The following is a 12,364-nucleotide window of genomic DNA, read 5'->3' as shown; positions in this document are numbered from 1 at the left end:
CCCTCTAGTATAGTTTTTATAAAGCACAGAAATACTGATAGTGGATGCTCCTCCAATATATGCAAATATGTTTTATGTTTTAGAATAACCTCCTTTTTTAAAAAAGCAAATAAACTGTGAGTAGCACTCTTGGAGTGCAGCAAATTTTTTTAAAACTCTCCATGGTATACACGAAGAAGAATTCTGATCCAGTTTATGAAAAAAAAAATCAAAACAAAATAACCACAACCCATTCTTGTCTATCATCCTCAGGAAAAGGTGACCCAGTATATCCTGAAAAGTGTGCTTTAATTTTTTTTTTTTTTTTTTTAAATCAGTGAACTGTGTGTGCACTGTGTTGTGTGTCGATTTCCAGACTTTGAAGACATATCATTACCACATTATACCATTGTGCAAACGGTGTTTAAGTTGGGGTCAAATCGTACCGCTTTCCCTTCCACAGACTTTGCATTTGTGTCATACATGGGGTTTTCAAAAGCAGCTTGTCCATTATTATTTTCATGTACAGAGCATCCTGTATACTGTGTTTTAGGTGCAGTCCTGTAGAAGAAAGACAGAGTATTTGTAACCACAGTTTTCTTCACTGACTTGATGTGGTTTACAAATCTTAACAGAATTTAGCTCCCAATTCCACTATGGGAGCTAAATATAACATCTCAATTTTTTTACAGTATCTGTGCCAAGAATTAGTATTCTCTTTATCAAAGTTTAAGGGATTATGATTCATTTAAAATGGTGTTCAATTAAAAACTTAGTTAACAACCTGAGAAGAGGTAGGTATTTCCACTTGGACGATCAGATGATAAATAGTTACGAGTACAACAAAATCTGGTAAAGATGCAGTAATTCCCCAGCCAGATGACTGAGATTTTCTTTTTCGCTTTGGATACTCAACAAGTTTATTATCAAGAATGAATTTATAGCTGAAACATTTTCTTTGTCACTCAATAACTCAAAAATATCAAAGTTCAATCCCTTGAAAATGTTTCATCTATATTGTTATGCAAAATGCATACTGTGTTGTAAATCATCAATATAAAATGTAAAGACAAGTGTTAAAGCATACAGTTAACAGCAAATGTATAAAAAAATTACATGAGCATTTTTTCATATTCTGAAGTAGTTCAAAAACAAGTGGTACCATTTAAAAAGGATGGTACGTGTCCTAAACTAATGTTATCCTGCAGAGTAATTTACAATTATTATTGTCAGGCTACCAGACATACATCACCATTTTGACAGTTAGTACGCAATGAATTGTCTTGTCATTAAAGTGATTAACTTTTCTTTAGTCATCTAATGCTTTAAAGCTATAGGAAAATATTACTTGACACTAGATTCAAAGAACTAATACTGGTCTCGATAACATAAACAAAACTGTTGAAATCAGACTAATGAAATTGAAAAGACTGGTGGCTATGTAACATAATTGCATATGAGCTAATAATTTCGGATGCAGAAACAGTTCCATAATGGAACCTTTCAATGACATAATACCTGCATATACTTGCAAGTCAATAAACAGAGTAGGCATTAAAATAAATTATTCAAGATATGACTCATAATTCTGTCACATGTTAAAAAAAAAAAATACAGGCAATCTACTGTAAGAACCCACAAAGTCTATTCATTATATTAGTCCCCATATGCCAATAATTTATAGCATCCATTTTGTTATGAGAAAGAGAGATATTTATAACATATTAAATAGATAGGAATATTTTAAATAGATAGGAATATGAGCCAGCAGTGTGCCCAGGTGGCCAAGAAGGCCAACGGCATCCTGGCTTGTATCAGAAATGGTGTGGCCAGCAGGAGTAGGGAGGTGATCATGCCCCTGTACTCGGCTCTGGTGAGGCTGCACCTCAAATCCTGTGTTCAGTTTTGGGCCCCTCACTACAAGAAAGACATTGAGGTGCTGGAGCGTGTCCAGAGAAGGGCGATGAAGCTGGTGAGGGGTCTGGAACACAAGTCTTATGAGGAGCGGCTGAGGGAGCTGGGGTTGTTTAGCCTGGAGAAGAGGAGGCTGAGGGGAGACCTTATCGCTCTCTACAACTACCTGAAAGGGGGTTGCAGAGAGGTGGGTGTTGGTCTCTTCTCCCAAGTGACTAGTGACAGGACTAGAGGAAATGGCCTCAAGTTGCACCAGGGGAGGTTCAGGCTAGATATTAGGAAAAAGTTCTTTACTGAGAGAGTAGTGAAACATTGGAATAGGCTGCCCAGGGAGGTGGTAGAGTCACCCTCCCTGGAGGTATTCAAGGAGCGTGTGGATGTGGCATTATGGGATGTAGCTTGATGGACATGGTGCTGTGTGGTGTTGGGTGGGTTGTGGCTTGTTGTTGTTGTGTGGCGTGGGTTTTGTGGTTTTTTTTGTGTTTTATTTTGGGTGGGGGTTTTTTTTGTTTTTTGTTTTTTTGTTTTTTTCAGGTTGGACTCGATGATCTTACAGGTCTTTTCCAACCGTACTGATTCTGTGATTCTGTGATTCTGTGGAATGAAAGTATAACACAGTACAATAAACTGATCTCTCAATCATGCCAGACCTTAATGGAGGTAGGAAGAACCGTCTACATACATATTTTGCAAACATTTTGCAGTTTTACAGAAAACTTTATTTATTCTAACAAAGATTAAAGGGAATAAAAACACTAAGTCATACAGGAATTCTATATATATACTTCGTACTTACCTTTGTTTATAAAGATAAAAGCCAAAACCAGCAAATATAAGGGCAAAGAAAGGCACAAGGATAGCAATGGCCACTGAACTACTATTTGTACCATGTGGTTGATTAGAAGAATTTGAACCCTCAGACATGTTAAGACCTAAAAAGAATAATAAGAAAAAACAAGTAATATAATACATGTGCCTGTTTACTCCCAGCACGTACTATTCCATAAACTTCAGAATTCAGTAACACCTTGTGATTGGGTCATCATAATGTGTTCAGCTGTATACATACAGCTGTATGCTGAGACCACCTGGAAAGTAAATGTATTTTCTGATTATAAGTGGATGCAAAATGTCAGGAGAACAATATATATACTCTGGTACAGTAAATACCTTACTGCATAATTCTGTACGGGATTCAAGTTTTGGATGTTATTAATACACATTAATGTATTGTGTTGCAAAAAGTCAAATTTATAATAACACATATGTTAGATTGATTATATTACTGATTATAGTTGTATATTTCAGAAATTAATAAATACTGCATGTACAAAAAGCAAACATGATTTCAAGGAAAGGGTAAATCATTTGAAGAGGCAAACTGAAAATTCATTATGTTGATTTCATTAGGCACTGCTATTGATACACAGAGTGCAAAAGGAACAATTGTGAAGAGCTAAAGCCAGATATTGATGAAAAAATAAGAGTATGATCTGCTGCATGGTTGAGGAACACGTTATCTAGACTATCTACACAGGCAAGATATACACGTTTTGTATGTGAGGAAAGGAATACCAATGCAGCTTCAAAGTTAATTTTTATGGTTTGAATTGGACCTTTTAAGAATTGCATAGGTCATAATATTTTCTGACTTGCTTGATCTTACAAATGGAAATTAAAAAAAAGCACAAACAAAAAAACAAAAAGAAGCAAACAGATAATCAATAAAATAAAATACTGAAAAATAAATTAAATATTGTGAGGAAAAATGTATGGGAACAGCAATAAAAATATCTTGTTTCAGAGAAACTATTTTTGTGTTTGTGTGCATGAAATAATGAAGTGATAAACATGCTAAACAAAATTTGTTCAATGATTGTAAATCTCTCTGTAACTGTATTATTGACTATATTAACTACAATTAATTCTTGTGTAGAATTTAAACCTGAGTGAACCATTCTGTTCCTAGAAAATATAAACCAATATAAAACACCTTCAATATATTACAGAAAGGAATCTCACAACTCAAAAAAAAAAAAAAAAAAAGAAAAACCTGAAAATTAAATGAAGAAATACAATTTTCATAATCTATCAAAATACTTTGACAAGGAAATCTTGCATTTTAATTTTTATTAGATGGCTTTCAAATATTTTGAAGAAGTTAATAAAGGGAAATGACTTTTTATATTAATTTAAAGGGAATATTTCTTGATAAATATATTTCTAAAAATTCTTTTTTAAAAGAATTTGCATATGTAAATACAGTGAAAATCAAGGTCCCAAGCAGCGCATTTTACTGTGACTTAGAACAATTTGCCTTTACCTCATACATTCATTAATAAATCCTTCCAGCACATTCAAGAATTAAAGAATTTCCTGGTTTTACTGAAAAAATAGGAGTGGACAATACTTTGTGGCTGAAAGAACCTATTTTTGCATCCACATATAGAAATTTTATCTGAAGATAAGCACTCTATCAAGGAGCCATTACACTAGTGAAAAGTAATTCCTCTTCTAAGACATTCTCAAGAGTATTTTATAATTCAAGAATTCAGTACTAACTAAATTCAAATTCTTGTGGATGGGGAAATATCACAGTTCCTAAGGCAGTACCAGAGAGGTAAATGAAATTCTTTTTCATAAAAAGCACAACAGAATGTTTTTACCAGAGCTCTGTTACCAGAGCTGTCGTCTCCAAGAAAGGATAAATAAAGACTAAGTTCAGTGAAGAACTGAATGTATAGAACCAATAAGTCAATTTTTAGGAAATAAATGCTTATCAAGTAAGATTTTGTTCTTCTTAAGAGTAACATAAATATTTACTTGCAAATATTTAGCAGTTTCATTCTTCTAGCAAAAGTTTAGGTGAAATGTTTCAGCACCATGAGCAAGAAATCAGTTTAGCAGAGCATTCCACAACATGGGCTTTCTAAATACTTACTAAGATGTGAAACTAAATGCATTTTACACATATTCATAGAACAACATCGCTCAAAACATTAAAAATGTTTAGCTATACTAAGCAGTACATTGCAAGGCATCTATAAATCCTGACAACTTCTGACAAGACACTCTTTGTAAGTACTACTTAAATGAGATTTTAATGACATGAAAATCTCAATATTCTATAAAATGTCAATACTGATAACATACTGCAGATACCCTTACACTACTGGACATAATAAAACAGAATATGGAACAATGAAATGGCAAAAGCTTAGAATTTGCAGAATACCTAATCTTTGAAGTCCAAATTGTCCATAATCTTTACCCTGGATGAATCCTTGAAAAACGTATGTTGCTCCATCAGGCTCAGCAGAAACCTGTAAACAAAAAGTACTCTGAATGAGTACTTTCCTCTAAATGAGGAAAAGTTTGTTACAAGTATCTATCTGGAAGAGAGATATCTTAATATGCTTGTCTGGTAGCTGTTATTCTTCACCCATATTGGTGTCCCTGTAGTGCTTTACCAGTAGGTGAAACATAAGTACACAGACAAATTCCTTGAAAAATGAGACGGTGTAATAGGAATGTATGAGTGTTCATCACCATCCAAATTATTTTAGATCCTTTCTTTTCTGAAAAAATCTACTTTCTTCTCTGGCAAATAAAGTGTCTCAGGCCCCCAACACACTCAGCTTTTTTCCAGCCTTAGCATTATCCTGGGCGATGTTTGTTTCTCCTGCCTGTTCTCTGAAGGGATTGCCTTTCCATGGTTTAAACATAGCCCAGCCACCTGGGCTGTTGCTTCTTCTTTTTACCCCTCTCCTTCACCTCTCCTACTTTCAGTTATGCACTCTCTTCTTCTGCCTTTCAAAGAATAAGCTTAGCCCCAGAACCTCAAAGGGGATTAATGCTTAATTGGAGCAATCTATTTTGTTTTCCCCATACACATAAAAGTTCAGCTTTTTAATGGCATTTCTAAAAAATATCACCAAAAAGTAAAACATAACTGCTAGCCTAATGATAAAAATTGCTATTATACTAGTATTCTGTATTATATTACTATTATAAATTGATATTATATTATCATGATGATAAAATTTATCAATATGTTTCAATAAAATTTAAAGAGAAGTAAGATAAATGCTTCTGTGTTAACATGCATTATAATTGTGCCTACAAGGTATGAATATTCCCATATTTTCCCTCAGACTGGTCTCCTAGATCTTACAATAAAATTTTTTTTTCATTTAATGAATCAACATCGCTAACAAAATTACATTTGATATGTCTCAGGATTTTTTGTATGTAGAACACCAGCATGATTTCAAACAAAAAAAATCTTTGTCTTTTGAAGCAGAAATATACTCACAAAACCATCCATAGCCCATTTTTCCTCTTTCAACTTGCTCACAGATGTATGGGAGGGTGCTTTAATGAGATATATGTGGAGCATTAGCCGAGCTTCCTGGCTTTTATACACTCCTGCAGAATATAGTTTTAAAAATTTATATTTGTGTTGAGCAGAAAAATAATTTCATCTTTAAGAATAAGCATTTAAGCTCTTGCCTTAAAAAGGGAAAGCAGGAAGAATAGGTAGCATTGTGACCAACATTTTCGTTTAGCAAGATGCATTCTGTTGTGAAATTATTTCAGTTATCATAGGATTTCAATAGAAACTGTTTTTAGCTTAGCCTGTAGAGAGGACAGAAGGGAAACCCTATACACACAGCTGTTACTTAACAGTTATGGTAACAAGCCTTAGACAGAACAAACACTGACAGTAATCTGATTTGAGATGGAAAATACTGTTCTGAATCAGGCAGAATTTATTTGAACCTTGCATCCCCACTCTCAACATTTGTAATTTAGTCATCAGGTGAAGAAGGTGATAATAGGAACCTCCACATCTAAATTATTTTCCAAAAGCTGGTGCTAAATTAAAAATTTCTAAATTTGAAAATATCTCAAAAAATTGAATTGTTCTTCATCAGTCAATATTACAACACAGGTTCTTCCAGACAATAACAAGACTTGTATATAACCTTATTTACTTTATAGGCATAATTAATGGATTCATTTTCATTCCTGTAGAAGAAATGTTTAGAACCCAAATAACCTTATTTATTAATTTGGTGAATGAAAATAAAATAGTACAAAATGCTTGGTGATTTAATCTGCCATTACAAAGACAATGGTGAATAGTGAAAATACAGTCAAGATTTGTGTCCCCCCCTGCCATTTATAACCACTGTTATCAATTAATGGTTTAAAACTTCAGATTTTAAATGGAAGACCTCTCTAGTATGATCATTTCCTTTCTGGTAGAGCACTGAAATTACTGCTCATTTCATATGAAGTCTTCTATTTGTAGAACCATGCAAGGTTATATTGCACTTTACATGAACAAAAGCTAATGATGACTAAAACTTTAACAGAAACAAAACTAAAACCAAAACCAAGAAAAAGAAAAAGAACCCAAACAATTTTACTTCCACCTCCAGAAAATTCCACCAAACTGAAATTAAGATTCATGGATTTATTGACTCAATACATCACGGAAGTCACAGACTTCATACTGTAAATGAATTAGACTTAAACACTGACTTTCATCTCTCTCCTTATTTTATTTTTTTTTTTTAATTTATACTGACTAACAAATATGGATGACTTCAGACTAGATTTAGTTAATATGTGCTAGCTCTGCATGAACTAAACTAGATCTCTTATTAACTGAAAGCTCTAGTAACATAGCAATAACCTTAATTTTGGTTATTTCCCATTTTTATGTTCATCCAAATTCTGTGATGTGAACAAGAACTAAGACAGCACTGAGGCATAGGAGAAGGTACTGGTTTCCGTGGCAAGGTTTTGGTAGTGGGGGGGCTACAAGGGTGGCTTCTGTGAGAAGCAGCTAGAAGCTTCCCTTATGTCGGATAGAGCCAATGCCAGCTGGCTTCAAGACAACCAGCTTCTGGCCAAGGCCGAGCCAATCAATGACATTAGTAGCACCTCTGTGATAAAGTACTTAAGAACGGGAAAAAACCAGCTGCGCAATGGCAGCCAGAGAAGAGAGGAATGAGAATATGTGAGAGAAACAACTCTGCAGACACCAAGGTCAATGAAGAAGGCAGGAGAGAAAGTGTTCCAGGCGCCGGAGCAGAGATTCCCCTGCAGCCCGTGGTGAAGACCATGGTGAGGCAGGCTGTGCCCTGCAGCCCATGGAGGTTAACAGTGGAGCAGATATCCACCTGCAGTCTGTGGAGGACCCCACGCTGGAGCAGGTGGATGTGCCCGAAGAAAGCTATGACCCTGTGGGAAACACATGCTGGAGTGGGCTCCTGGCAGGACCTGTGACCCCATGGAAAGGAGCCCACGGTGGAGCAGGTTATCTTGCATGACTTGTGACCCTGTAGGGGACCCACGCTGGAGCAGTTTATTCCTGAAGGACTGCACCCTGTGGAAAGGACTGATGCTGAAGCAGTTTGTGAAGAACTGCAGCCCGTGGTAAGGACCCATGTTGAAGAAGTTCATGGAGGACTGTCACCTATGGGAGGGACCCCATGCTGGAGCAGGGGAAGAGAGTGAGGAGGAAGGAGTGGCAGGCACCTGTGATGAACTGACCATAACCTCCATTCCCTGTCCCCCTGTGCTGCTTGGGGGGGAGGTTATAGAGAGTTCACAAGTGAAGTTGAGCCCAGGAAGAAGGGAGGGGTAGGGGGAAGGTGGTTTAAGATTTGGTTTTATTTCTCATCACCCTAGTCTCATTTGATTGGCAATAAACTAAACTAATTTCCATGATTCGAGTCTGGTTTGCCCATAACGGTAATGGGTGAGTGATCTCTCTCTGTCTTTATCTCGATCCACAAGTCTTTCGTCGTATTCTTCTTCCCCTGTCCAGCTGAGGAGAGGGAGTGATAGAGCGGTTTTGTGGGCACCTGGTGTCCAGCTAAGGTCAAACCACCACACTCTCCAGTAAAAAAAAATATAACTAAGGCTGCACAAAAATGCTAGTTAACATAGTAGCAGAAGGAAGGAAATACCCAGGTACTTAGTGGTCTCTCCATCATAAAGCAGAGAAGGAAGAAATGCTGGCAGAACCAAATTGCTTAATATTGGATTGCAGTGCTGCAAAGAGATGATCTGGGACATAGCAGAGTTTTCAGACTAATAGAGCTCTGTATACATGGTCAGAAGTAAATGGTGGGTGTTGTTATTGTGTTAAAAAGAACTCCAGAGAAGAAAAAGCATGGTCACATCTGTCTTGCTGGTTGCTAATCTGAAAAAATCAAAAACTTATAAAATGGAGACAGATCACATGCCTAGATATATCCCAGCTAAGACAAGACAATTAACTTTGTAGTCCCTGTTAGTTTATTCACTCTAGGCTCTCACTACAGACTATGGCAAGATGGGCATCTCAAAAGTTCAATTCAGGTGAAGATGCAAACTTCCTAGCTCTCTTCAGAAGCTTCAGTAAGACACATTGCAATGAGATTCCTAATTCTTGTTTCTCATTCACATGCCTAAATTCACAGAACAAAAGCCTTCTCCACATTAAGGATAGGTGATTGCCCTATAGGAGGTATCATTATGTATAAATGATCTCTGAGCTAACAAGCAGACTTACTTTCATGTTAACACTGCACTGAGCTCAAATGAATGTGCCTTGGTACGATAGGGTTTATTCCCTTGTCTTCAGGACTGCGTTAGCATTATCACACAGTGTTTGGTCACTTCAAGAGCTTGGACAGTGTGAATCTAGAAATCATTTGGAACTTGGGAAAAAAAAATCAATCACATCTGCCATGGATGTACCTTATAAATGTACATTAGGAAATACTTGCATGAGGCTGCGGGCTGTGGTGTGTGTACATGGGTATGAACAATCTGTATGTACACTCAAACATGAGCATAGAGAAAAATTATCCCACAGACCAAGACACCACTATTCTGTGCTAATTTACAATGGTGGATTCTCTAGCATTTCTTGGTGAATGGCTGATGTGCCTCTTCAGAGCTGGGAACTCGTTTCCCAGTATACAAGAGAGTGTTTAATCTGAACCAGATAAACAAGTAAAAGCTGTACCTTTCTCTTCCCTTAATCCCTGTAATAGCATTGCTATTTTCACTCATGCTAACCTGATCAAAAGAACATTCCCATTTCTAATGGGACAGACATGTATACGATAATTACAGCAAGCACAGGTGCCAAAATAAAAAGTAAAAAAAGATGCAGCAAATGATGAAATGCAGAAGAGTAAGTGCTGCAGGGGGAGAGAACTACTTTTCATTTCAGAAAGCTACAAGCTGAGTACAGGAGAAACAGCTTCCTAGCATCTAAACAGTTTTTTTGATACATCCTTACTTCTCTGGCCCTGAGATACTCTTTCAATATACAGGATCTCAAAATAGGGAAAGAAAGTACTTTTAGTGACCTGATGACATGTGCAATGCCTGTATGTAGAACAAAAATGGGCATTTGTAATCACTTTTGTGTCCAATTGAGGGAACCTTTTTATGTGGAGGAGGAGGTTGTTTGGGTGAGAAAACACAGCTTTTACTTTTATTAATGCTAAAAATATGAAATGATACATCTGCTGCACCTAATGTCCTCATAGAAATTTCATGGTTGAAACTAAACAGACATCATACAATAGAATAAATTCACACAGACAGTCAAGACAAACGTGGTTACCAGTCAGAAAATATTTTATGAAACATTCAGTCCATCTACGGCCTCTCAAGTGTGACTGTTCAAAGGACACCTACAAAGTACCTTCAACAGACAAACCTAGTGACAAAAACTCACCACTCTACTAGATACTAGAAACCAAGCATTCGACAAAGACAAGGATTCTTTGGCCCATTACATTCTTCCTCTCAGAAACATATGGGCTGAACTTTCCCTTCTCCTTTTTTTTCAACAGGTTAATCTTATGTCACTTCTGTCCTTGCTAACACCTCTGGGATAAAAGTGCTGTTAAACTACTTCAGAGAAAGGGGTCCTTAAGTGACAAACAAGATTAAAACCAGCAGTATCCAGCCTGTACATAACTGCAATTTTGAGGCTTCTTCAGTCCTTGCAAAAAGTGTTGTAGACAGAGGGTGAAGTCTCAAGAAACTAAGTTTTGAGTGATAATATTGATTTCAGGTGTTTCTTTTATGCTTATTCACACCCCTGTGCTATAGCCTGGCACTCCTGCAATGTGACAGGCCCATTGTCTGTGTGGCTGAGATGTCTCAATCAAGGGACTGACTGAGTTTGAAAAATAAACAAAAACTATAAACCCAAACATTTTTTACAGTATTTTTGTTTGCTTGCTTGTCAAGCCATATCTGTAGTTTCTGCTGATGGTTCACAGCATAGAGAACTGTGCATATTGTGCCAACATAACCATGGCAACAACGGTCTGTATAGCAGGGACTGTGGAATATCATAAACCAATATTGCAATCAAGGGCTTCTTCTGAAACCACAGCATGAAGGGTAACTACTTTTTCCAACTGTATCAGCTAGCCTAACAACAAGTGTCATCTCTCCTTGCTCTCCATGTTCAAGTATCTCTGCCTTGCTAGGCCAACACATATCAATCTCATCATATTGCTTATTAGTCATTAATAGGCTATTGTAGGGAAATTGTACAATTAAGAATTAAGAAAAGCTCAGGAACAGTAATTTAATTTTATTTATAATATTTAAGGAAGAAGCATGAGAATTAGGATGATTCTTTCACTCCTCATTGACTATTAACTCCAAATATAATAAAACCCTGGGAAATTAAAAAAGGGGGGAGAAGGAAAAAGGTGGAAAAATCCCTACCTTTGAAAAGGAACTGAACTAGAATGAAAATTTCTTTGATAAGCTAAGAAAGTTTCCAGAAGATGTTGAAAGTTTCCAGAAGATGTTAAAAGTTTAAGCGTTATGCATAAAGTTACAGGGAACCAATGTATATAAGGCAGAAAAAATTAAATGGAAATGAGTTTTTCTTATCCCATACCTGATAGCAGCAATTCCATATTGCTGTTTGTAAGTGTTGCATTTACTCTTCCTGAAGTTGCATTGAAACTGGTGACTGTCAAAGTCATGGGCTGTTTCTTGCTTTTGTAATTGTAAGATCCTTTCCATATATAATTTTGGGCAAATACATCATCAGGAACTATACAGACATCAAACATGTTTTAATACATTTTGCAATATTTAGTACTTATGAAGTCAAGCATCCAACAAAATGTATGATAAACATTAGCATTTTCTCTACTTTACCCTCTCTATTTTTAAGTCTATTAGGCATAATCTTCACATATAAAGCATAGAAACCTGGCATGAACATTTAAGAAAGAAGTGTATTTGTACTGAAGAACACAACCAAGTGACTAGTGACAGGGCTAGAGGAAATGGCCTCAAGTTGCGCCAGGGGAGGTTCAGGCTGGATATTAGGAAAAAGTTCTTTACTGAGAGAGTAGTGAAACATTGGAACAGGCTGCCCAGGGAGGTGGTAGAGTCACCCTCCCTGGAGGTATTCAAG

The 12,364-nt window shown here is 36.4% G+C and overlaps 1 protein-coding gene across 3 annotated transcripts in view; it reads right to left on the bottom strand.

Moving 5' to 3' along the window:
• Positions 1-380: 380 nt before the first annotated feature.
• The window catches only part of CSMD3 (CUB and Sushi multiple domains 3), a 731,455-nt gene continuing 719,471 nt past the window's right edge, over positions 381-12,364 (bottom strand). For all 3 annotated transcript variants that reach the window (XM_059815714.1, XM_059815715.1, XM_059815716.1), the window contains 5 exons: positions 11,837-11,995; positions 6,209-6,321; positions 5,129-5,216; positions 2,690-2,825; positions 381-540 (listed from right to left, as the gene is read on the bottom strand). In XM_059815714.1, coding sequence (XP_059671697.1) covers positions 381-540; positions 2,690-2,825; positions 5,129-5,216; positions 6,209-6,321; positions 11,837-11,995 — 656 coding nt within the window. The remainder of the gene's footprint in view (positions 541-2,689; positions 2,826-5,128; positions 5,217-6,208; positions 6,322-11,836; positions 11,996-12,364) is intronic.

Source organism: Gavia stellata, chromosome 3 (assembly GCF_030936135.1).
Source record: "Gavia stellata isolate bGavSte3 chromosome 3, bGavSte3.hap2, whole genome shotgun sequence".
Taxonomy (NCBI): Eukaryota; Metazoa; Chordata; class Aves; order Gaviiformes; family Gaviidae; genus Gavia; species Gavia stellata.
The sequence above is the reverse complement of the archived record's forward strand: the minus strand, read 5'-3'. Positions and strand labels throughout refer to the sequence as shown.